Source organism: Engystomops pustulosus, chromosome 2, assembly GCF_040894005.1.
Source record: "Engystomops pustulosus chromosome 2, aEngPut4.maternal, whole genome shotgun sequence".
Classification (NCBI taxonomy): domain Eukaryota; kingdom Metazoa; phylum Chordata; class Amphibia; order Anura; family Leptodactylidae; genus Engystomops; species Engystomops pustulosus.
The window spans coordinates 103,568,451-103,595,963 of NC_092412.1; the positions used below are offsets into that span (position 1 = coordinate 103,568,451).

General features: G+C 38.0%; 1 protein-coding gene across 3 annotated transcripts; it reads right to left on the reverse strand.

Annotated features, from left to right (window-relative positions):
- Positions 1–2,913: 2,913 nt before the first annotated feature.
- Positions 2,914–27,513, reverse strand: SLC5A7 (solute carrier family 5 member 7). Of its 3 annotated transcripts, XM_072135836.1 has the most exons (10): positions 27,385–27,513; positions 26,994–27,248; positions 25,482–25,735; positions 24,685–24,798; positions 22,596–22,751; positions 14,799–14,947; positions 11,949–12,092; positions 11,316–11,469; positions 10,866–11,083; positions 2,914–9,377 (listed from the first exon to the last, which is right to left on the reverse strand). In XM_072135836.1, exons 3-10 carry the CDS (start codon positions 25,657–25,659, stop codon positions 8,748–8,750), a joined length of 1,743 nt encoding a protein of 580 aa, XP_071991937.1. In that variant the 5' UTR covers positions 25,660–25,735; positions 26,994–27,248; positions 27,385–27,513; the 3' UTR covers positions 2,914–8,747. The 3 variants fall into 3 exon arrangements, with proteins under 3 accessions (XP_071991937.1, XP_071991936.1, XP_071991935.1); XM_072135835.1 differs by having other exon boundaries at positions 26,994–27,513; XM_072135834.1 differs by lacking the exons at positions 26,994–27,248; positions 27,385–27,513 and adding an exon at positions 26,432–26,581.

The following is a 27,513-nucleotide window of genomic DNA, read 5'->3' on the forward strand; positions in this document are numbered from 1 at the left end:
CGGGAGATACGCGCGGAACGGTGCGAACAAAATAGCATGTGAAGAACAATATATATGTGTGAAGAATACATTGCAGAACACGGTGAGCAGGACAGAGACAACGAGGAGCAGCACAGAGACACCGGGGAGCAGCACAGAGACACCGGGGAGCAGCACGGAGACATGGGGCAGCGGCAGCATGAAGACATGGGGCAGCGGCAGCACGGAGACATGAGGCAGCGGCAGCATGGAGACATCAGGCAGCGGCACGGAGCGGCACGGAGACATCGGGGCACGGAGACATCGGGGCACGGAGACATCGGGGAGCGGCACGGAGCGGCACGGAGACATCAGGGCACGGAGACAGCGGGGCACGGAGACATCGGGGCACGGAGACAGCGGGGCACGGAGACAGCGGGGCACGGAGACATCGGGGCACGGAGACAGCGGGGCATGGAGACATCGGGGCACGGAGACAGCGGGGCACGGAGACAGCAGGGCACGGAGACAGCGGGGCACGGAGACAGCGGGGCACGGAGACAGCGGGGCACGGAGACAGCGGGGCACAGAGACAGCGGGGCACGGAGACAGCGGGGCATGGAGACAGCGGGGCACGGAGACATCGTTGCACGGAGCGGCACGGAGACATCGGGGCACGGAGACATCGGGGCACATAGACATCGGGGAACGGAGACAGCGTGGCACGGAGACAGCGGGGCACGGAGACATCGGGGCACGGAGACAGCGGGGCACAGAGACAGCGGGGCACGGAGACAGCGGGGCACAGAGACAGCGGGGCACGGAGACAGCGGGGCACGGAGACAGCGGGGCACGGAGACAGCGGGGCACGGAGACAGCGTATCTCCCGACAAGTAAGCAGATGTGCCGAACATCTGCAATCTATTCTTCACTGTGTTTTTCACTTAAATGATCCTATTCTTCACTGTTCTTCACATCTGCTAACTTGTCGGGAGATAATATACGCGCGGAACAGTGAAGAATAGATTGCAGATGTTTGCATACATCTGCTAACTTATCAGAAGACATTCTCTTTCAATTAATTAACACATTTTATTCCCGAACCATGGTCCCTTTGAAAAATGCTCGAGTCTCCCATTGACTTCAATGGGGCTCGTTATTCGAGACGAGCACTCGAGCATCTGGAAAAGTTCGTCTCGAATAACGAGCACCCGAGCATTTTAGTGCTCGCTCATCTCTATTACTTACGCTTCTGGCAGGAGGGTGTGGGCCGCAATCTGTGCAATGCAGTCTGAATGCAACTTGCAGGCAGTATAGAGGCAATGAAAATAGCATTACTACAAGAAACATTAGTACATTATACAGCATTCAGAGGAGCCAGGCATATTTTTTGTGGATCTCATTAATTTCTATGGGTTCATGCACACAGTTGTGGTTTCCATTGGCCTATGTATCGGCTGACTGCACAAACTGCAAAACTCAGAACTGGTCCCATTTCTGTGTTTGCTGCTCATGCATTTATTTTCCACTGTCATGGGCGTGTGCATACATGCATACAGTACAGTATTTAAAAAATTGTCTTACTATTATTTCCCACGGAAGAAGACAATGGGGGTCATTTACTAAGGGCCCGATTCGCGTTTTCCCAACGTGTTACCCGAATATTTCTGGTTTGCCCTGAAATGCCCCGGGATTTTGCCGCACGTGATCGGATTGTGGCACATCGGCGCCGGCATGCACGCAACGGAAATCGGGGGGCGTGGCCGAAAGAGAACCTGACAGATTCGGAAAAACCGCAGCATTTAAAAAAAAAATGTGTTGCGAATATTGAACTTACCTTCACTCAGCCCGGCTCAATGTATTCCAGTGCGTTCCAATGCTCTTCAGCGCAGCAGCGCCACCTGGTGAACGTCGGAGGAACTACCTTAATAAATGCCGGCCGGACCCAAATCCACCGCAGAGAATGCGCCGCTGGAACGCGAATTGACCGGGTAAGTAAATCTGCCCCAATGTTACACATATATTCCATTAGATGGGGTTTTTTGGACCTCTCTAGTTTCAAAAGTGTATTAGTGAAAACTAGAGAGGTCCAATATACCACATGGAATAACTGTGTAGCATTGTCTAAATTTTTTGGCGGTAAATAATGGTGAGTAAAAAAAAAACCTATTTTTACATGCTGTATCCTTGTGCTTAGGTTGTGTTTCACAGCAATAAAAATGCTTTGGTGGATTTTTATTATTAATGTAGCCTGTGTAAAATGCTTCAAAATTATATGAAAAATTAATCTTTTTTTTTTTAATTCAAATTTTATTACTTTAACTTGGAGTGACAGGAGGGACTTACAGGCTCGGCTATATGTATAATTATTAAAATGTTCATTTAAATGGAAAAACTTGAAACCAATGTGAAATATAATGCAAGTACATGGCAACTAACATACTTATTTATTTGTGCATTTTCTGTAATAGTGAGGGTAAATTCAATTTGGCTTTTTTTTTTCTTTAGTTTCATCCATCTGAATTGGGCTTGCAGAAATCCATGAACTTGATAAAAAAAATAATATGGAACTCACTTCCATTCCCACAGAAAGAAATGCCACTAATCTTCTGCATGTCAGAATATAGTAAAAGTTTAGTCAGTGTTGGTAGTTTACACCCAAGTAGATACATTGGAATTTAACATGGCTTATCTACCCAATTCTGATGTAAATACTGTACAGACAATCCGGACCTCTCGCCTCATTTATTATCCCTCTGTGCCAAAAGTAATATATTTATACATATATTTTTTGTGGACACATGTATAAATGACATCTGTGCTCCACATTAATCTTTTATAGTTTAGAAGCCAACAGTTAGTCGGAAACAACTCAGTCATATCCTACGAAACAGGTAATAAATTCTCATTGATCTTCAATTATTATAATTTTTGCCATTTAAGTAAAGTCTCACAATGTGTAAAAAAACTCTTTATTAAATCTGCATTTCTATGTTGCACACATACTATTCATAGTACTAGTAAAATAAATAAATATGTATATCTGTGGGTTACATAGATAAATATAAAGTTTATATTACACAATTATATTCCAGAACCCATTTGGCACTATTTAATACAGTACTTTTACAATAGATACATTTGATCTTATTTCTTAAGCATTTTGCTATATATATATAATTTCTGAAACAAACAAAAATATATATTTTATAACAATAATCTGAAAAGTCGGTCAACTGACAGATTTTCAATGTGTTTCTATCCACCTGTGTTGCAGATTTTAATCACAATGGGACAACAGCAATTGTTTTTGTTTCAACAGGAGACACATTATGTAAGGTATAGACAACAAGAGCAATACACGTTATCTGTAGATGGGACTAGCATGGTTACATAGAAGAAAACCCACAACACATTCATCTTCAGAAAGACACAGATGTACTTATATACGCAACATATTATATCAATGTTTATGAAGAAGGGTCTCTTTTTCACATATGACGAACTTATATGAATACAATTTTTCTTTCAACTATAAAATCGAGTATATAGTGAACTGACATCCTGGTATGGGGGACAATTGGATATGCTTCCGCCACTTAACAATATGAAGACAATGTCATCTGCTAAATAGCTCTTTTTTCTGGAGAATTTTCACTAAATGTATATAAAATCTAACAAATGTGCATAGCAAATAGCCCAGCCCATGGTATTTTTATAGTGTAATGATGATAGCATGACTGAAGGGATCTATCAGTGCCTCTGGAACTGATGTTAATGGAAAGTCTTGCATTTTCCAACATTTTCGTAACAGAGATGTGAGCTTATCCTCCAAGCTTGTTTTTAAATGTATTAATTTTTAATGGATCGCACATTTGGAAAGTTAAGGATCTAATAGTTTGCTGTTAAAAAATGGTACAACTTCCAAGGCAAAAAAATTTAGGAATGTGTAACATTACATTATTATTCTAAAATTATTGTTTGTGAAAAATTATTTAAGAAAATCTTCCATCAAAATAAAGAATGAATAAACCAGGGACATTTACTCATATATCCAGGGTTCATGACTGTGATTATCTTCTTAAATTTGTTATCCATGGCCTTCTGACTTCTAAAATAAACTTTTTAAATTATACTAAAGAGACAAAAGGGCTATGGGGAGCGTTACCAGAGCCCCCCTGTGCTGTACACTGTGACTTTCAAACTGTGCAGGACCACTAGCAAAGTTCCAAGGGAGCCAAAGAGAGGGGAAAATGTGCTCCTGCACAGTGTAACAGCCTGTTAAGCTAAAGCATGGATGGGCTCTGGTAACACCATACAGAGCCCTTCTGACTCATTAACATAATTGTAAAAGTTGAAGGAAGGAGGCCACGGATAACAAATATAAGATTACTTCAGTCACGGTACCAGGATCTAAGATTAAGTGCCCTTGCTTTATTTTGATGGTAGATGTCCTTTAATGTATCTTGCTACCATCATTTAAGCATAATAAACCAGTGACACTTACCCATAGATCAAGGCACCAGGAATGTGGTCATATATTGCTGTCCATGTTCTACTTTTAAAACATCTTTTAAAATTATGCTAATGAGTCAGACAGGCTACCCTTCCTCACCACTCGTGCACTTCATGCATACTTCACAAGTAACATGCTTGATTTTGATGGTTGATTTTGTAAAGATTTGCCTTTTAAATTTGTCAAAATGTTTATTTCATATCTTTTGCAATTAAAAAATGAGGACAAATACTTCATGACACATGTTATAGCACAATGCTACAGCAGCTGTGTCATAGTACGTTAGCTTTTGATACCTCCCCAATGTTTTGTGAAAATCTTGTTCTGCCGGATAAAAGTAAAACAAGGTACAGAATTGACATACAATTATGTGAAAAAGAGCTCTACTGGTAATTATACTAATATATAATTTACTTTTTGAATTACTTTTTGTTAACCCTTTACTGTAACAACATAAATATCTAAAATTTATTAAACGTAAAATACTTTTACAATAAGGATCCCATTAGTACTGTAAGGCACTAGTTCATACTCAGTGTCTACGATGTATGTTGTTTTGGCCATGTTCATCTATTCAGTAATAAAAGACCCCCATGTAAGATCAAAATGACTTAACATAGTAAATAAACATGACCCTACTTTGTTTATTAAAAAAGTCATTTTCTGGTGACACGTTGAGCAGATTATCCACAAACGTTTGCTGTTTTTGTAGGATTTTTTTGTGGTTGTTACCTTATTTACATAAAAAATATGTAACAATAGACAATAGCATGTACCACATCTCTGGAAAACACTAGATCATGAGCAAAGTGATCTCTTCTATAAAATAAAAAAAAAATTGCAGATTTTGCTACAAATCAATCTGGATCAAGGGCTATTTCCCAACAATATGAAGTCTGTCATTCATTCTTTACTAAAAGATTGGTCATAAGTGTAAAATGTCATGAAACTCCCAATTCCAGTGCACTGCCTGGCAAAAAGTAACACCGGGCTGGCATCTCTTAGTTTACCCAATGCAGTGTGTGGGGCTGGGAGACCACTGTGACAAAGCATTTGATAAATTCTCCCAATGGGTTTTAGCATGCTTTGTATTATACTTTATCAATAAAAAAAAGTTTCTTCATTATGTTTTTCCTTTGTTTCTTTGTGCTTTTAGCTGAGTGTATGAATCAGCTTCCCCTCCCATACTCATCAAGGACATATCTAGGAGTGATAGGACTTCTGAATGGGGCCTCCGTACCCCCTCATAAAATATATATCTGTATGCATACATCTTTATACACTCTTTATACACTTATGTGCACACAATTATGCACTGATAAATACATTTATATAGGCATAGAATTGTCCAAGTAGTTGCTGCCAACATGGAAAAAGTACATGGCATGAATTAGAGATACAGAGATCCCTAGTCCTGGTGTTCTGCTGTCCCCTCTCACTAGCCCGTTTTCGGGGGTCGCTGGGACAAGTATTTAGCAGGCCATTGTGTCGCACGGAATTGGATTTTGGCACAGCGGTGCTGGCTTTCATGCGACACAAATAGGGGGCTGGGCCGTCGGACGATCCGACGGATTCGGACAAACCGCGGGATTTAACTTAAAAGTTGTGTCGCAATACATGCACTTACATACACCGGGAGGAAGATGGTGAACTCAGGCGGCCCTGATCGGAGAAGCGACACATTCAGGAAATCGGGCGCATGATCTTATTGAAACGCGGCACAGTGCAATGTCGTCGGACAATGCACTTTTGGGAACTCCTTGGGACCGGGTAAGTAAATGTGTCCCAATATATATATATAATGGTGCACATCCTCCATTATTTAGAGTGTCAAGTTGGAAGCTTCGGCCCCTGACACTGCTGGCCCCAAAGCAGCTGTTATGGCTTCTACTGCTGTAGTTATGCCCCTGATACTCATATAGACAGCTTAAAGCAAAGGAAAATCTAAAAAGTTTTAGTGACTTAACTCTTTAATGTTATGAAATTGATTTATTTCCTTACAGTATTGAATAATCATTATCATCATTTGAAATTTACTTTAGGAATGTCTAACATTGGCTGTGTATGGACTTGTGAATGTTTTCAGAAATACTTCTGTACAGAGAAGTTTTTTTCTTTTCCTTAATAAAACATTTCAAAGTTTACAATAGTTATTATTACCTGCACTTTTAGTTTGAAAAGTTACACTTGAACAATCCACAAGACTTCTTGAACCAAAGCACCGCAGGTGAAAAAACCCCAAACATAGCCAGTGCTAGATTTAATGAATAATAGGCCATTGGCTGTTCACAGGTTATGGGTCATCATACAATATGGTATAAGGGTAAAGACTAGTAACTGAGTTTATATTAGTTCTAGCCTAATGCATGCTTCTCCAAACCTCTTTGGATGAATCAAGGTAAAATTTGAATGGGAGAGTGATACTGTTATGTCCAGCGTATAAACTATAGTATTGTACATCAATTAAAGGGGTTGGCTGAAGTACTTAAGTTATCTCCTATCCACAAGACAGGGGATAATTAATTAAAAGGTGAGAGTCCGACTGCTGAGACTCCGCTTTCATAGGAACTGGACATAGCAATTCTCCAGAGACAAGGGATCCTATTCTCACTGAGGTATGGAGCATTACAATGAGCAAGCGTCCTGCCGCTCCATTTGCTGTCTATGGTAGTGGTTGAAAATAGCCAAGTGCTGTGCTCGGCTATATACATCTTTCCCATAAAACTAAAAGAAACCCATGCCCATGCAGCTGCTCCATTCACACAGGGATCCTGGTCGGGATCTCTTGCCTGATCCTAGCAGTTGGACTCTTACCAATGAGCTAGTTATAACTTAAATGCTTATAATAGTCCCTTTAAGAAATGGCCTGGCACAAAGATGTCGGATAGAATGTTCTAGATTTGTTATGGGAAATACTATAATTTACTAAAACAGACATAATAGAAGGGATGTTTCACCCTTTTAAAACCAAATACATAATTTACATATTACTTATATTTCTGCATGTTAACATTATCTTCTATTGCAAAGCAATTTGTATAATGCAGTAAACCATACAATGTTTATGTCCATTTTGCCATGTTCTAATTTTCTTTTAAAGTTGTCATAATAGGAAATCTACACAACACTTTTCTAACTTAAAATATTAAAGATAGATGATCAAATGAGCAATTGCCCTTTATTTCTGATCTACTCATCCCGGGTCGACTGCTCTTCTATTTAAAATGGAGAGGTAGAGGTCAGAGACTGGTGCTTAAGTTGTAGGGGGATTTTAAGGGCTTGGAAACACCCTACAACCTAAGCAGCAGTCTCTGACACTTGAAAAATGGGTGATAGCCCCAGAAAATGTTGTGACAATGACACACATACAAAGATGATTCACTCTGTCCTGCTTCATGATCCTTTATGCATTGGTGTGTGCCATTTCCCTTCATTTCCCTCTCTAGTACTTTGGAGGAACCCAATTTAAACAATCTCATGGGCCAATCAACAGTTGTGCCTAAATTTTGCATCATCCAGAGAGCCTCCTACATCATTTACAAATGAAAGCATTTTTTTTTAAACAAACAAAAAAATACTCTGTCTTCTCTTTGCTGTAGGCCACTGCTTGGCTGCAAGATACAGTAATTGGCCAGTGCTTGGATGAAATCAGTTGTCCATTTAGACAAGTCATCGCTATATCAGTATACAAAAACAAGAAATAACTTTCTAGTGATAAAAAATGTTTTAGGTGCCTGACATCTCATTATATTAGACATGATTTAAAACAGTGCAAAGTTGCTGGTGAAACCATATTATAAAAAAAATCTATGTAGTATGAAATATTTGGCAAGGTATTCATATTTGATGAATCATAAAGCAACAATATTTCTAATTATAACCACATTGTCTATGACTATTTAATTATGAAGGTTGTAGAGTACTACACAGTGGGAAAACAAAGGCTATAGTTGCATAAATTTTGGCAAAATGTGTGTTTGTGAATCTTTTTAAGTTTTTATGTTCCTTATTGCTGGGCTTTTACCAAAAAAAAAATCAAGCTCATAAAGATGGCATCACAAAATTCTATTAAAGTTTGTTAATAGAATAACATGGATTGATAATATATGTGCCTTCCTGCTAGGAGGTTGTGAAGATGTGTATGTTTAATTGTGCAATGACATACATTTATAAAACCATATAACTGTAATAAAACACTGCTTACCATCTTTATTTCAGTTTATAGAGTTTTCATTGCTAATTATGTAGAAGCAGCATTCATATTATGGCTATATCAGAGATCCTTGTTTTCAAGTTCTGGAGACTCTGGGCTGGAGTCCAAGTCACTGATGGCCTCCTTATTTACAAATGTGTTCCCCAATGTTATACTATGTCTTGGCTTCACTGGAGCTAGCTCTGACAAATTAATATTATCACTCTTCACAAGAGTTGTCTTGTCCATGTTCTCTTCACTGTGCTTAGCCACCACAGCATTTAGGAAATCAAACTTTGGTGACAATATCCCCTTTTCGAATAGATACTTAGCCAAGTAAGAGATGGCTATATTGGTTAAAAATGAAACTAGCATAGAGAGTGTTTTAAATGGGAATCTTTGTAAGTAGATATTATTCCTGTCTAAATAGCAGTCCCCATAACAAATTAGAGCTTGAAGATGTAGATACGGTTCGCCACCACTTATCCTTAAGAAAAGGCCAAGGATGTACCCCATGACAGAGCCATAAGTGTTGGTTCCTTTGATAAACAAGACACAGAGCAGCTGAGGGAAAATCACGATGTAGACTAAGTCAGAACTCAGATACCAAAGTCCATACACTGACTTCGCCAGTAAGGCCATTGCCGTTGCTCCTGCTCCGAATACAAAGACGGTAATCTTCATAACCAAAGAAATCTCCCTCTCTGATGCCTGGAACACAAATGGTATTTTAGTGAAAAAATATAATATTAGTCATGTCTATAAGACAGGTTTGTTCTTCGTGTATTAGGGTTACAAACTAGAAATCCCCAGGGATGTAACTTGTAGTCACTGGACCTCAAACTTTTATGCATTGTTTATTGCATTGGGGTAGAGATACCAAAATTAGAGAACACCAAGGTATTGGTGTTATTCTGGCACCTGGTGCTAATAACCTAAATTATCTGACAAACCCTATTTAACTGTTGGCCTAAATGTCCACTGACTTTGCAAAAATGGTGTGCAGTTCCAAAGTGACTAAAACCTTCTGACAGTGATTGTATATCACTTTTTTTCTTTTGCAACTAGTCCCGGGCAGGTGAAAAGGAAGAATTTTTTCACAGACCCTGTTTTAATATGTTATTTGGGATTATTGCACGTGTGTTTAATATTTTGCACATAAACCTTCTGGGCATTGTAAGTTTGGGCTGTTTTTTTTTAATTTTAATACATTTTTGCATTCAGTTTCTCTAAATTCATTGGTTACTTCTAAGGGTGTGGTTACATGTGGTGTTTGAGATGCGTTTTTAAAAGCATTGCAGAAACACATGTGTTTTACAAGTTACAATGTGTTTGGCTGGTTAGAAAGCTTCTTTTCTCCATTGCAAGAACTGTAAGCATTTGTGAAAATGTTAACACAGCTGCTTACACTTACAACAATGAAGAGAAACGCATGTTCTTTTAAAAACGCATCACAAACGCCATGTGTGACCGCACCCTTATATGTGGTCATCTCCCTGGGGTGTGGCTTTAGTTCTTAAATATGCAGACCACATCCTCAAATCCAAAATTTACAGTAGTGTCCTGTCCTGTACATAACCCCCTCATGTGGCTTGTGTGGATTTGAGACATTTGCAACAAAAAGTAAAAATAAAAGCCAAAAGTTGCCCCTGCCTGGATAGGAACCAAACTAAATATGTATCACAAGAATAAAGACAGGATCATACAAAAGGCACAAAAAGACCTACCAAAATTCTCAATTATACACCAAAGAAAAAAAACTAAGATACATGTGTCCCCACAATGCTTTGAAACATTAAAAAAATAAAGTGATGGTGCATTGTTCTCAAATTTTGATCTCAAGTGTATGTTATGTAGAAATAAGATTTGTAAACTGAATAATCTCTTTAAGTTACTCTATGTTTTATTTTAAGCAACTTTTAAGCTTTCACTATTAGCACAGGGAATTTGTCTGACATTCAAAGCGTCGGCTATAAATTGAGCTTTCCTTTATTCCCATCTGTAGCTCCCAGGAATATAAAAAGCATTCAAGTAATTATTAAATATTAGTAGTTGGCAAGAAAATTATTGAAATTCAACGCTTTCCATGACCCATTTTTAACAACGCACACATTTTAACAACACTGATAGCATAGCTTCTTAATTACAGTCATTCATTCCTTAAAATTCATTCCCTAGAATTACTCAGAACCTACTTACATTTTGCCTAAATGAAAGCTGATAGATATTCCTGGCAAACATAGAGCTTGCAGACAAGACTGAAGAGTCAGCAGATGACATCACCGCAGCAGACACTGCACCAAGGCCAAAGAAAGAGATATATGGAGGACACAGATACTGAAGAACAATTGGCAGGATCATATCGGTTTCATTTCTGGTCTGTGGGTCGGGTAAACCATAGGCAGTTTGATTCCACTCTGAAAAAAGTGTGTAAGCACAGGAGACTACTGTTAGAAGAATGCTAATTCTTAAATGCTATTGAATTTGCCCTATATTTAGGAGTTCCTGAACATGTAAGAGACACAATCCTTGTGTTGTAGCTTAAACACTGTTGCAATTTGATCCTAAAAGAGGTGTGGCCAGATAAAGTAGGGGTGTGGCTTATTTTCATGCAAAGTTTTCATGCAAAAAAATGGGAACATTCCATACCTGTGGAAGCTCCTATAGCACCAATCAGAATTGAGGGAATAGCCATCACTAAACAGCCAAAGGCAGCTAAAATAGAGAGAACTTGGGCATAGGTTGCCGAGGATGCTGATAAGACCCTTTGGAAATATGCTTGCCAGGGAATTCCCCCTAAAATCTGCAAGATATAGTAAAAATATAATTATCTGTGAATAATATTATGCATCATACCTTCTTCATAAATAGAACCTACCTAGCAACACTTTAGAACAGATTCTTACTACCATATTTTGCCCTGCCAATACGGTAGCAAAATTAGATTTCAAAATATTTCCAAATTCCATTGTGACTACAAAGTATTGTACGTTATTATAGTTTTTACATGGGCTCATTTATCATTATAATTGATAACTATGTTATTTCAATGTTTTAGCGAACTAAAATGTAATAATTTTATATGTAAAAATCGCTATTCACCAGACTACAAAGATTAATAAAACAGAATACATGGTAAATTTAAAATGAAAGAAATTATTCATTGATATACATCACCCTGAACTAAAGGTGACATTGAAGTTTTCTCATTTTATAATGTGCCCTTTCCATTCAGGTCTCACAATTAATCAGAAGGAAGATTTCTAGAAAGCTATTGTTTACCAGAAGCAAGAAACTGTCAATCCAAGACCAGGCGTCTTCCCTCCGTATGCTGCCCAGCCACGGATCCTTGTAGACTTCTTCTACAGCTGTCACTGTGATGTCTGTTACTGCAGGATGAGTCATGGCAAAAGGTACACTGATCCACTGCAACAAACAGAGCCAGGATATGAGAAATGACACTGGGCTTATGGATTGCCACTTTGCCCTTTAAAAGCACATGATATATTATAAATTTGATGTCACACAACAGGGAACTGAGTCTTGCATTGGACAGTCACAGACGATTAGATAAATGTAAAAATGACTGAAATGCAATATAATTAACCAATATCAATCTCATATCAAATTCTTGTATCACATTATTATCTATGAATTTTAGAATATACCTCTACAGATACTAATCAGTAGGAGAATAAACTGAATTTCGAGCGCAACATCTGGACACTTTGCTTCTTCTTTTCCATAAGGGACTCATAGAATTATAAGAATCATACCCATGACTAAAGTGTCCTTTGGAACTATTCTATAACAGACAATTTATACATTTTTTTTTATTACAGAATATTAAACTAAATCTGTACACTAGGTGCCCAGGAAATTCAACAATTACAACTGCAAACATACAGTAAATTAGCTAAAATTGAATACAGGCAGTCCCAGGGTAACGTACAAGATATTATTATTCTTAATTTTAATTTGTATGTAAGTCGAAACTGTATATTTTATAATTGTAGTACCAGACAACATTTTTTTTGCCCCAGTGATAATTAGAGTTTCAAAATTTTTAGCTGTAATGGGACCAGAGATTATCAATAAAGCTTAATTAAAGACACGTTATAGCTGATCATTGCAGTCTAGGACTATAGTATAGCATTCAGAGAGTTCTACCAGAGGTCACAAGGGGCAATGGAGTCCATCTGTAACTAGGAGTAGTCTGTAAGTCGGTTGTCCTTAAGTAGGGGACTGCCCGTGTACAGGCAGTCCCAAAGTTATGTACAACATAGGTTCTTTAGGTTTGTTCTCAAGTTGAATTTGTATGTAAGTTGGAACTGTATATTTTATAATTGTAACTTCAGAAAAAAATTTCTTTTGTCCCTGTAACAATTGGATTTTCAAAATTTTGTGCTCTTTTGGGAACAAGGATTATCAATAAAACTTAATTACAGACACCTTACAGCTAATCACTGCAGCCTGGGACTAAAGTAAAGCATCCAGAGAGCTTCACCAGAGGTCACAGTGGTCAAACAGGTCCATCTTTAACCAGAGGTCATCTGTAAGTCGGGGGTCCATAAGTCAGGGACTGCCTGTACTGTACAACATACATGCTATTACCAATCCACTAAGCCTCTATGTAAAATTGCACACTATAAAACCAAATGTATGTAGTTACCCAAATATCTATTTCAGTTGTTTTAGACATTTAGTAGAAAAATAATGAGTGGTTAATATGAAATAGCACTCTATTTTATGGTTACAACAGCTTTCACTCTTTATGAAGGTTTGACTTTACGCACAGACAAGGAGCCATTCACCAATGTATTACATCTCCTTAATGGGAACCTGTAATGGGGATTTCGACCCAGTACTACGTAGATACAATTACACATTGCATGAAAATGACCTGTAAGGAGTCATGGGGTGGAGACTGCCCGGCTTGGCTGATGTCCAAAAGGACTAGTATACATCATCATGTAAGTGACCTTCAGCAGATGCTCCCCAGACTTGAAATGATGTAACTGTACTATGGAACATCAATGAATCCCTAGGCTTGACTGTTCTCCACCCTGTCACCCTTAACAGGTCCTTTGCTGTAGAATTTGCTGTTCAAATCCCTGATTACAGAAGAACATCACAGAGAACCTGCCATTATCCTGGATTATTAGTCTTATAGGTTTGTATGAATAAATCCTAATGACAGTTTCCCTTTAAAATGTCATATATCTTTTACAGCAAATTTTACAGTAGGTGCTATGGATTGCAAGTGAGTGTTTTCCAGGCACCTAATAAACCTCCTTTAGATTTCCCAACCAGACTGCCAGACAGTGACATGCTATATTATAATCTCTCCAGAAAACATGTTTGCAGCAGTTACTCCATTAAAAAAACATTTCATAAAGCTCCTTATACATGGGAAGTGGCTGTAGCACATACTTTGGACCATATAATGTGTTAGGTGTACAACACCATAATAATAATAATAAGGGCCAATGTTTGCTTAGGGATATGTGTGAGAATTATTGAATCCTTTATAATGCTGATTCGATATTTTGTCCAAGACATTCAAGATGTTTACTTATTTTATTTAAATAACAATGTAAAAAAAACAAAAAACCCCAAAAATTTCTAGTGTACCTTACGGTAGATTTCTAAGAGAAAAAAAAATTCTTTTTAACCATAGCAACCAGTTTTTAACTAGTTAAAAGTGTTACTTTCCAGTGACTGTTATGTAATGTCTTGGTGAGAAATTAAAACACAACAAATACTGGAAATGTTTCATCTCTATAATGCTTTGGCTGTTTCATTTGGACACCTTCCACAGTTTTTGGGTAGCCATGGGCCCCTGGATGTTTGGGCCCCAGTTGACAATCCAAATTGCCCGTTTTACAACTGCTATTGATGACAAATGTCGAGAATGCATTATTTTCCAGACTTGTTTTACTCACTACATTATCTAAGTCCTATTAGTAAACATTTCTACCTAGTAACAAGTCCTTGAATCTAGTTCTGCTTACTGCAATAAATATAACATAAAACTTTCAGGTTCAGAGATAGTTTCAATATTATAACTCAATGTAAAGCATTAGAATAAATAATAAGAATGTGATAATGTTTGTAGTTACTTTTACTCACCAGTCCTATAAAGATGCAGAAGAGCTGAACAACATCAGTGTAAGCAACAGAATATAATCCACCAACAAGGGTATAGAAAATAGCAATCAAAGCAGAGACTATGACTGAAATATTGATGTCGATATCCACTATGACACTTATGGTGGCACCTTATAGAAATAAAAAAAGATATGCATAAATCCTACATTTTGTCACATGTATTAGATTTCCACCAATGGGCAAATGATCTTTAAACTGCTTTAGATAACTTGGAATATAAAAAAATAAAAAAATGTATTTGGCATCTTAGATCTGCCCTGTGACCTACTACTAGATGGTTTGAATAAGGTACATTTTTTGGAGGAAGAGGGGAAGAATGAGTAGCGCTCCCCCCCCCCCTCCAACTGAATGTATGCTATGCCTGGGTCCCGGCCCATAAGTTTCTATGAAAGAAGCCTAAATATGATATTTTTCCATTACACTGGTCTGATTTATTGTTTTGATTACTTTTAGGATGTTACATATTTTATTTTGAACCATAAATGTCTAAACGCAGAATAATTACATCAATATTACTGTGATAATTGTCATCATAAACAGTCTAGATGAAACAGTAAGGTACCTGTTTACATTCAATCAGGGCACAGTTGGAAATTAGAGCAAATTATGCTTATTACAACAAAATAAGCTTGGCCCAAAGCAGGTGAAATAGGCCAGACAAGCCATGGCAAGACCACTTGAATCAAATCTAAGTGGCAGCAACGCGGCTAAGTGACTTCCAATTTAGGCTTCTTATATAGATGACTCACACTAAGTAACAACTTATTACAAGCTCCCAGAAACAAAATATTGCTCATTTGAAATGTAAATCTGCTGTGTTTGATTCATTTTCTATCCTTACCTGTGAGATAAAAGCCTCAACCTTAGACCCCTACGTGTATTGTAGAGTGTAGAGTGTAAGTGTTTCCCCTCTCCTCAGCATGAAGCTGGGATTGTCACCTTCTACTCTCATTTCGGCATTTCAAAGGAACATCCTTAATTCATAGCTACATGAAAGAGTGTTCATGTAATTACTATTTATGTATCCACATGAAGTCTACCCATAATGTCATACATGACTGTTACTGAAATACTGACATGTCTAACATAATTACTGTAATGGACTGAATCGTTGCATTTTTGCTACAAATGTTTTAATGTATTCTATCCATGTATAAATCCAGCATCTAAAGTAGACAATGTTAGTGGATCACTAGTTATGACGATGAAAAAATCCTCTGGACAAAACGCATCTGTATTTTTATGACGTCTGTGGCAGTTATGAGCTACCCGTAATGGATTTTATGGAATATTGAATAAAGAGAAGTTTTATCACATCTCCCTTGGAAATGCTGGAGTTTCTTGCTTCATTGCATATTAGACATAGTGTGAAAAAAAGTTGTACATTTACTTAACCCAGCAGATCTGTCAGCAGATTTGACTGCATACAGTGTTATTTAGGAGCCCTGGAGATAAGGATATACCTACCTTTGTGCTTTTAGTTAGTAGCAGTTTGACTGGGACATGATTGCAGCTCTTGCAAGGGTTTGGAGTGGGTCTTTTAGCCTAAGGAGTTTCCTGCTCTCTACACTGTACTACTAAATAGCCCCTCGCCAATGCTATTAATAAGAGCTCCAACAGTACAATGGTTGAGTAACACAGCAGAAGGGAGGGGCTGTGAGGCAGTTCAGGGCTGAGAGACCAAACCTGAGTGCTTGCAGGAGCTGAAAACCAGTTTCACTTCCAAAGTCATGCTGCTACTAGCCACATGCACAGCATACTCAATATTGGATTGTGGGGTAATAACATGATGCACCCCTAGTAATCTAGTCTATCAAGTATATCACCATATATTGTACAACAGCTGTGCTTATAATTGGTATTATAGCTCAGATTCATTCACCTGAATGGGACGGATATTTGTGATATCACATGCCTGTGAAGTGATGATCACTGTAGAGCTTCAATATGATCACTTCAAACAGCTAACAATGATATGAATCCCTTGTACTAAAATCTTAAACAAGATTTTAAATTATAATACTGTTAGTATTGACTTTTTGTACTAATTAGGGCAAAAATCAAAATCACATTTTTGTCCTAATCTATCCTTTCTTTACTGTTCTGTTTCATTGGCAACAGTTCATAGATGTACATTTTACAGAGGTCTCTTGGACCATTGAACCCTCAAGTCTTCCTTAAAGCAAAGCTGTCACCAAGAATGTGATTTTTAGCTGGTGACAGGTTCCAATAGCTTATGCTATGCTAATTTTTAAAAATGCCTTTGTAAGCATTGAGCATTATATGAGTGTGGAGGAGAGGAGATTTACACAGGCACACATAGGCTGCCCTTTCCTCGGGGCACACCAGACGCTGCTGGCAGGAAGCCAGGTAATGTGATATAAACTATTATAAACTACTGAAATGATTCAGAATTCCGACAAAGGCATTTTTAAAATCAGCATAGTTAGCAGGCTATTGGAACCTATCACCAGCAAAAATTTACATCTGTGGTGATAGATTAGCTTTAAGATGGCTTACATTCTTTAAAATATAGATACTGATGTGAAAAACTGCCAACTTAAACTTAAAGGACACCTGTCAGGTCTCTGCCACTAGTCCTGTCACCTCTACCTGCTGGAGCAGCTCACAAGGATCCCATCCCAGCCTTTATCTAGTTATTTCATACATTATTCATTGTAAAATCATCTATTCTTTATCATGTAAATGAAGTTGGTCACATGGTCAGAGGCAGTGATGTCACCCCTGTTACCCCTCCCCTCTCCTCCCCCTGCTCATGTCTGTGTGTAATGTATAGTAAAGCATGGCTAGTCTGTGTGCTGCATCTGCTGACATGCTGCCTCCTACTAATATACAGGTGAGAGACACAGACATCAGCTACACATGAATCTGACATGTTCTGCTGTAACATGGCTGCAGCCTGGAGCTGCTGTATCTCTCCTATACACACACAGGCTGCAGGGGGCGCCAGCACCAGGAAGCACATCATTATACAGCCTCACTCCATTATACAGGCTGTCAGTCAAGCACTGGGGGTGTGGCTGTGCCTCCCACTCATGAATAGAGTGGACAGCTTGAATATGCTAATGCTTCATTGGACATTTCACAGGTCATTTGCATACAGCTTTAGGACCTCATTGCTTAGGTTTACAGGCATGTAGAGGGACAATGAAGGGATAGAGGCAATGCTCTCTAATGGCAGTTTATGAAAATATATTTAGTTTAGGGGGGTTATTTTGCATGACGGGTTCTCTTTAATTCTGTATAGCCTAAATAGTTGATTCAAATAAAAGGCCATTTTCTGATTATAGTGTACATTGCCTTTTGGGTGATCACACTTAGCAATCATATCTTTACAAATATACCTCATAGGCAATGGCTCAATATTATATTTAACATTGTGTTATATCCAAACTATTTGTCAAATAATACTGCATTATATGAAAGAGAAAGAGAGACAGTGATTGTCACACTTTATTACCCTGAAAGGCTTATATATTGGCTGGATGTTTTAACAAATAAGCAAAGAAATGTGAGGTCATAATTATTGATTGAATACGGTGCAGAAATGTTTTATAGCTGGATGATGCAGCATTCTTAATAACTTAGTAAAGATACATTCACATGTGGCAGATGTGTGGCAGAAATATCTGCAACACTTATTTCAATAGGGTTTGCAGAATTCAATGCACATTCTATAGAACAGATTTTTACAGTTACAGGAATATGTGCCTGGATGGATGCTAGCTGTGTATATATCCTAATGTTATGCATATTTTAATATGCTTCACAAAACATAAACATTTCTCTAGCTAACGAATGTGCATTACATAGGAAATGGTTAAAACAATGGGGGACAATATTTTGTCCAAGTTGCCCAAGATGTCAGGTTATAGTAGGCCCTCATGTAATGTAGAGTAACTCCTCCTGCTGTTGATTCAGTGAAGCCAGAGCAATACTTCCCTATCTTCATTCTAACAACCTGCAGGTACCAGAAGCATCACAGATAAGTCAGATAAGGCAGCTCTTTGACTCATCTTGCCTTACTATGCCACCACCAGGAAGGGTATGGGGCAGCATCATGGACAGTCAGCTGCCACATAGCAGGACCTCCAGATTAAAGTGCTAAGCATGAAAAGTTTTGTGCTTGTAGGAGGCACCAAGGAGCCTACTAGTCTTCACTGATAGTGTTTCCATTTATTTTATGTTTAATTTATCTTTATATTTTTTATTTCTTGCATTTTAATCTTTGAAAAGCCATTCATTCATTTATGATGGGTTCACATATACAAGCAACATTACAACTGGATAAGAAAACTCGTTTGGGGAGGGGGGACCCGGGCCAGGGCTATTAGCAGAGTCGGATCTTGGAGACGATGGGCCCAGTCTCAATGGCGACCGCGGTCGGCACGCAACTGGCAGTCGGGCATGGGCCTCCATCCAGACAGAAAGCTCCTGCCCGTCACTGAATAGTGCTCGGTGTGGCCGGAAGCGGCTGCTCGAGCACTATAACTGGAGCGATGTGGCCGGAAGACCACCCTGGCGCACATCGCTCCATGAACTAGGATGCCCGGCAGTGGGTGGAAGAAGGAAGACACGGGAGTCAGAAGGAGCCAGAGGTGAGTACAGGGTTTTTTCAAATTAAGCAGAATATGTAATATTTCTTTGTGGTATGGGGTGGGGGGGGGGGCAGAATATGTAATAATTCATTGGGGTGGCAGAATATGTAATATTTCATTGTGGGGTGGGGGTGGGGGGCAGAATATGTAATACTTCATTGTGGGGGGGGGGCAGAATATGTAATAATTCATTGTGGGGGAGGAGAATATGTAATAATTCATTGTGGGGGCAGAATATGTGATAATTCATTGTGGGGGGGCAGTATATGTAATAATTAATTGTGGGGGAGGCAGAATATGTAATAATTCATTGTGGGGGGCAGAATATGTAATAATTCATTGTGGGGGAGGAGAATATGTAATAATTCATTGTGGGGAAGGAGAATATGTAATAATTCATTGTAGGGGGCAGAATATGTAATAATTCATTGTGGGGGGGGGCAGAATATGTGATAATTCATTGTGGGGGGGGGGCAGAATATGTGATAATTCATTGTGGGGGGGGGGGCAAAATATGTAATAATTCACTGGGGGGGGCAGAAAATTAAATAATTAACTGTGGAGGGCAGAATATGTAATAATTTATTGTGGGGGGCAGAATATGTAATAATTCACCGTGGGGGGGCAGAATATGTAATAATTCATTGTGGGGGCAGAATATGTGTAAATTCATTGTGGGGGGGGGCAGAATATGTAATAATTCATTGTGGGGGGGGGGCAGAATATGTAATAATTCATTGTGGGGGGGCAGCATATGTGATACTTCATTGTGGGGGGGGGATATGTAATAATTCATTGTGGGGGAGGAGAATATGTAATAATTCATTGTAGGGCGTCAGAATATGTAATAATTCATTGTGGGTGGGGCAGAATATGTGATAATTCATTGTAGGGGGGGCAAAATATGTAATAATTCATTGTAGGGGACAGAATATGTAATAATTCATTGTGGGGGGCAGAATATGTGATAATTCATTGGGGGCAGAATATGTAATAATTCACTGTTTGGGGGGCAGAATATGTAATAATTCACTGTGGGGGGCAGAATATGTAATAATTCATTGTTGAGGGGCACAGAATATGTGATAATTCATTGTGGGGGGAGAGAATATGTAATAATTCATTTTAGGGGACAGAATATGTAATAATTTAATGTTGGGGGGGGCAGGATATGTAATATTTCATTGGTGAGGGGTACAGAATATGAAATAATTCATTATGGGGAGACATAATATGTAATAATTAATTGTGGGGGGACAGAATATTAAATAATTAATTGTGGGGGGCAGAATATTAAATAATTAATTGTTAGGGGCAGAATATTAAATAATTAATTGCGGGGGGCAGAATATTAAATAATTAATTGTGGGTGGCATAATATGTAATAAACACTGAAATGAGTTTTTTTAGGTATAATTTTTTTTTGGGGGGGGGGATTAGGAATTTTGTCCCGGGGGCCAGTGGACTCTAGTTACACCACTGCCAGTATCAGTTTCCTTCTGTCAGAGGAACACTCAAATGGTGGAGAAACATGTGATTGCAGCCTTCATCTAGATTTTTTTAAATCCAAATCTGCTTATTGATGTTCATTTCTACTTGTTTCTAATCATTGCAACTTATTTTTGATGTATTAAAAGCGCTAATGAAAAAAATATAGTAGCTAATGTTCAGGAACATAACATGTCAGTTAATACTATAACATTAGAGGTTAGACCTTCTATGATATCCTAATACCAATCTTAAACCTTATTTCTACATCTCAGTGCTTCATTAATCATCATTAATCTCATTTCATCTCCCCCTATACTACACCTTCTATTCTATGGTATGTTTTTGAAAATGTAAACATTGTACTAGTGCAAGGTTGAAGTCTTAATCATTCTCCAAATGTGTAAATATGTTATATTCTTTCCTTAATATTTGACTGAGGGTTTCATCGATGATTTATTTTTTCACCTCTATCCTACTCCTTAGGCGATATTTTGTGTAGCCTAGTTTATTCCTTAATGTAATCGTGTCTAATTTTCTCACCAGAACATATTAGTTTATAATATTACATTCACTAAGGAGAACATGATGCTTAAATTTAGTGTTTTTTAAATATTTTTACTTCTGACATGACAATTCTGATTTTTCTACCTAAATTTGCTTGCTCTACTCCATACTGAGTATTCAGAGTTGATATGTTTCAAAAAAATAAAATTTTTTTTTTATTGATTTGTGATTTCTTTCCTCTCGCTGCAAATTCACTTTTATAATTGATCTTGACAATTAAAGGGGTTGTCCGAGTTCTTTAAAAAAAGCTAAAAGTGGCCGGGACAGGGCTGCTTAAAAAAAATAAAGATGTACTTACCTCCCGGTGCCCTCCCGCAGCGCTGGACTCAGTTCCGGCCGGACCCGACAACCATCCGGCCCCCATACACAATGCTGTGTAGAGGGACGGATAGGCGTGCCCGGCCACGGCCGGCCGGAAGCTGAATCCAGCGCTGCTCCGGCGGCCATGTTTTTTTACATGACGCCCGGACCGGAGCGACAGCAGCGCTGGATACGGGAGGGCACCGGGAGGTAAGTACATCTTTATTTTTTTTAAGCAGCCCTGTCCCGGCCACTTTTAGCTTTTTTTTTTAAAGAACTCGGACAACCCCTTTAAAATGGGATTGCATTTTGTATGATTATCTGAGATCTAAACAGAAACAACAATGTTTTGTAGAGACTGGTCTAATGTTTCATGAGATCAATCAATGGTCACATACCAGTTGCACATTTTAGTGTGCTGGTGTCCAGGCATCCATTCTCCATATACAATTATTATTCACTTTTCATCAAGATTGATTAATATGAGCATTTAGTCTATTTTACTGTTTTTACTGTTTAGAATTACATTAGTAATTTAGTTGTACAGATAATTTCATTGAAGCACTAGTCAACATGACTTAAGGTACATTAACTTCGTAAGTCAATCCACAAAAGGGGCGGTTCCTTCTATTACCTACTCACGTCAGGTTAATGGATCAAGACAGTGCTACATCTGTATATGGCATCTTTATAAGCTACTTGATTTATTGAATATGAGCTGTATACTATTACTTATAAAAGCTTTGGACTGAAACAACAGATACAATATATGTCAGAGTCTTACCTAAAGCAGAAAGTATAGCTGCAGCCCAGAACATCTCTCCCATTAATGCTGGTACAAAAAGTAATCCGCCCATGCGCTTGCCGTAAATCTGCTGGAAAGGGTCTAGCATGGTAACATATCCCTTTGATCTCATGGGCTTAGCAAAGAAAAGACCGCCTGCAGAAAGACGCATAGTACATTTTTATTTGGTGCATATGTTTTTTATGATATTTTTGATGTAGGTTCCAACTTGCTGCAGCTACAGTGTACTAACCAATAGCCACAATAACAACTTTGCTATGAATCAAATGTATCACGGATGTGTGCTATACTTCTGTGCTATAATTATTCATACAGCCTCATTTGAAAACAATATTGTTTAGACAGGTTTAAAACATGTGTATATCTGCCTGAATGGCCTTGCCACAAATGCTGTAAAAATTCGAGGCCTTGTGGAAACTAATTGATTAACAGATGAAGGGCTGGAGGCAACATATTTTTGTCCTCTATTATGGTTTCTCCAATGTATGCATGTAATAAAGTATTGGAAAGACACCAATATTGATTGTTGTTTGGTCAAGAATAATATAATTCATATTTATATCATAATATCATAATACCTCCAGACAAAGAATTGCTCCTGAAAACGCACCACCTACGTGTAGATATAATATTGTTACATACCATGTGAAAAAAGTACAGAGGACATTGTAATAAATTTAACAATTATATAGTTGTTTGGTTAAATTGTATACAACCCTTATTGTTTGTGAACCCATTATTGATAAATATACTTCCTGAGCCTGTGCAGGCAATCATACAGATCCCTGGATCAATCTCCTTCCTTATGTCACTAGTGTCAGTACACATTCAGAGTAAATATCTTATGTTGTCCAACACGTAATTGGGTTTATCTGCAGTATTCATTGCTGCTTACTGGAAGAGTGTATTGTACAATTTAATGGCCATTACAGTACATGATCTATGTCATTGTTTGTGAAGGAGGACATCATTTCGGGATATTTGCATTTCATTTAAGCTTATTGTATACAGGCGGTCCCCTACTTAAGAACACTCGACTTACATACGACCCCTAGTTACAAACGGACCTCTGAATATTGGTAATTTATTGTACTTTAGTCCTAGGCTTCAATAATTAGCTGTAACAGTTATCACATGTGTCTGCAATGAAGCTTTATTATTAATATTTATTCTTATGACAACCCAACATTTTTAAAATCCAATTGTCACAGAGACCAAAGAAGTTCTGGCTGGGATTACAATGATAAAATATACAGTTCCGACTTACATACAAATTCAACTTAAGAACAAACCTACAGACCCTATCTTGTATGTAACCCGGGGACTGCCTGTATTTGGAATTATATATATATAGAGTTTATATCCATGCATGCTACATATATCCATGCATGCTAAATGCAGCATGCTACATAGAGCAATACATAATGAATACCATAACACTAATGTTAATTTATAATACAGAACTTAGAATACATTTTAAATACAGTTTGAAATAAGTTCTAGTGGTCCTAGAAGTTGATTTATATTTTATAAAAGTCTTGGTTTGTGTTATAACGTTGGAATGATTTTAATTTTAATTCAGGTATTGTAGAGGTAAAATTAAAGGTCACCAGGCAGGCAGTAATGCCACAATGTAGCACTCCATGAGGGATGAAATGTTGTATACCCAGAAATATGTCATTGGAATGACATGCATCCAGGTTTTTTGTCATATGAATAATGTATGGTATGGTTAATTTTTCCATGATTTGAACGCAGAAAAAGTAGATTTTTTTTTCATTATTAAAATTATAATTTATTGTATTCTTCTAATAGAAACACCATTGCACCATTACCTTCTATTTTTCCTGATAGAAAACAGCACACTGCATTCAAGGCCTCAACAGGTTATCTAAAAGCAGCCTCTCATGGAACATTGATTAGATATGTCTGGTTATTAAATTAGCAATGCATTAACCTCTACATCTCCCTGATATTTGTATTCCTCAACCTTTATTCAATTTGTGGATGACTACAGTTAGTTTTGACTGACACAAATACCAATACATATAATTGAATTTCGACTTACCTACGATAAGACTCAGTGAGTAACCAATGGGTGCTTGAGCCCAGGCCAGCCCATACCCTGACACATACACTGCTTCAGCTGTTCCATTGATATATCCTCCACCAACCCATGTTGCTAAGGAATTAGGAAAATCAGAGATAAAAGTAATACAATTAAACATGAAAATATTGTGAACAATAAATGTAAGATTTTTTTTTATGACACGATTTTAGTATTATATGGATGTGAATAAATTACAATATGTAGCTTAAAATAAGAAAAATATTTTAGTGCATCAGTTAATTGTTTACTTGCTAAGTAACTGTGTAACTTCAGTGTAAATTTTCTATTAAACAAAGCTAGCTTGGTCCTGGCAGAGAAAACATTGCTGTAGTTAATCATTCCATCATTAACGTGCATTATCTGCCACAGCAGATAATGTAGCAATATATAAAAAGGAAGGTGGAAAGTAATTAAATAAAGCACAATTAGGAATACAGTAAATGCGCAGCCTGGTTAATGTAGCTGGAGAGCAGCCTCAGATTATTGAGGACTCAGCAATAGAAATGAAAAAAAAATTCTATCAATTTCCTGCCTACAATATTCATCTTAGTATTTCTAGTGAACAGCATGTTAGATAATAAAAACTACCAGTTACATATCTAACCTGATGCCTAGAAATGTTGTATGGATGTAGTTTCTATCTATGTTGTGTGTCATGAAGCAAATCAAAAGAGCCTTACTTAAACCAGGCTCCATAGAATGCACCTATATAGTCTTATTAGCTGCAGATGAAGGGGTTAAACGCAGATCCTCACCTGTAGTAGTAAAAGCTCCAACCAGGAGTCCTATATCTCTTCCACCCACAATAATTCCTTCCCGGGGATCTCCATCCCCACGTGAGTTCTTAGTTCTCCAGGCAGCCCAGATGCCCACAAATAGGATAGCCAAATAGAAAATGATTATTGCCACCAGCCCCTCCACATGGAAAGCCATCTTCTAGTGCAAGGTTTGGCTATTTCATGGATGTCTCTTTATGGCTACAGCACTCTTGTCTCCAGTACATGGAGATCTAAGGAAAATAGAGAGCACACAAATAATCAACTTAACAATCCTCCTGACACTACCTCAGTGTAGAATAATAACCATCTAAAAAGTCACAGAAAAATAGCAACAAGTCAGTCACCTGTAAATAGCTGCTCCTCTCTGCCTGCATCATCATCAATCACTCCTGCCTGTCTCACAATGCTATGAATTTCTCCCCCTCATTCCACCATAAAAAGGCAAGAAATCGTATTTCACTTCTCCTGGCTGTATTACCATATCATAACTGGCAGGAGATATTAGTGCAGCTCTAGGATTTGTGTTTATATCTTACATTCAGCAAAGACTGTTTCATAAATATTGGTCCATAATAAGAAACTTGTTTTAGTGTTTTGCTTTCCTAATTTGGGATAGTCATAATTGGAACACAAACATACATGTGTAATATATAGAAACAAAAGCAGCAAATAAAGAGTCAAAAGAGGACCTTGCCCCTTCCAGCTTGTGAAGGGTGACAATCTGCTAGTAAAGTTACACGGATTGTTCTCACAATGTCTCTTTATTCATTAAACCAGGGAGGATTAGATTGGTAACATAACATAAATATGCAAACATGATTAGAAAAGCAGAACTTCTCTTTCTCACCACTTTCATATAAAAGTTGATTTACATATTCAAATGAGCAAATAAACCGTTCAAAAGTACCTAGATGTAGAATACTCACATTATGCATAGGTCATCAAACACTTGTTCTAAGGGCTCTCATCATTCAGCAGCAACCTCCAAGTCACAGTGTATGCCCACTCCCTGCTCTGCTTCTGGCTGCACACACCCTGCTTCATAAGCACAAGCACAATCCCCCACTGCTTCTATGCTCCACTATTCACTTCTCATTCAAGTCAAAGGAAAATCCACCCCCTGAGAGCTGCAGTCTGCTTTCTTCTGTCAAATCATACAGTCAAAAACCCAGGGAAATGTATTCTTTTCACTCCTGAGGGTGGAGGTTATGGATCATATTTAGTAGGAAAAGCAGAGTCCGTTGTAATTTACTTCATGCAATAATGGATATGGATACATTGTTACAGAGGAACTGTCCTAGGTCCTGATCATAACTCGGAAATGAGAATCTTATCTAGTGGGAATTAGAAGGAAGAAACTAGTTTTTATCTAGGCAGAGGGTGTTCAGTCATTTGTTTAAGTCTCTGGACAGGGGTTTATCTTATGCCCCCCCCCCCCTTGTAGTTTATACATTGCATTTACATCTATAGTAGTAAAGTTAGTCTTACCTGTAGAATGCTTGACACTTCTCTTTCCAGTACAGGGAATTATGGTCCTACAGGAGTACACGTCTTCCAACATAAATTTCTGTGTTTTTACATATTATTTTATATTAAGGATTATTGCAAGCTTATTGGGCGTTGCCTCTGAATAACTGGACTCAATGGAGAACGTCTTGGTCTTATAATAAAAAGAAAATTCTTATAAAGCCAGAAGGTTGTTCGTCATAGACCAGTCGCTGGACGTCAGAAAGTGCTATATGGCTTTTGGGAAGAATAAATGAATAATTTGAGTTATGGGTGCAGTGGAAATGTATAGGAAAGCGACAGTGTGAAAAAATGGTGTAGAGATAAAAATAGGGATAGACATCATCAGAAGCTTAAAATAACCCAGGCACACCTCAAGAAGTCCATGTCCATTCCTGTAGGACTAATAATGAATCTTCTGGGCATGACGCACTGCAGAGTACTTCTCCACCTCTTCCATTTGACTGATTGATGGAGAGAGGCTTTTTTTTTCTCAATGGTT

What these genes read in the sequence shown, in the direction of transcription:
- SLC5A7 (XM_072135836.1), bottom strand. Translation starts at nt 25,659, where the DNA reads ATGGCTTTCCATGTGGAGGGGCTGGTGGCAATAATCATTTTCTATTTG. An exon ending in TGGAGCTTTTACTACTACAG is followed by an intron (nt 24,799 to 25,481) that starts GTGAGGATCTGC and finishes CTAATTCCTTAG; the next exon opens with CAACATGGGTTGGTGGAGGA. An exon ending in TCTGCATCTTTATAGGACTG is followed by an intron (nt 12,093 to 14,798) that starts GTGAGTAAAAGT and finishes TGTTTGTTGCAG; the next exon opens with TGGATCAGTGTACCTTTTGC.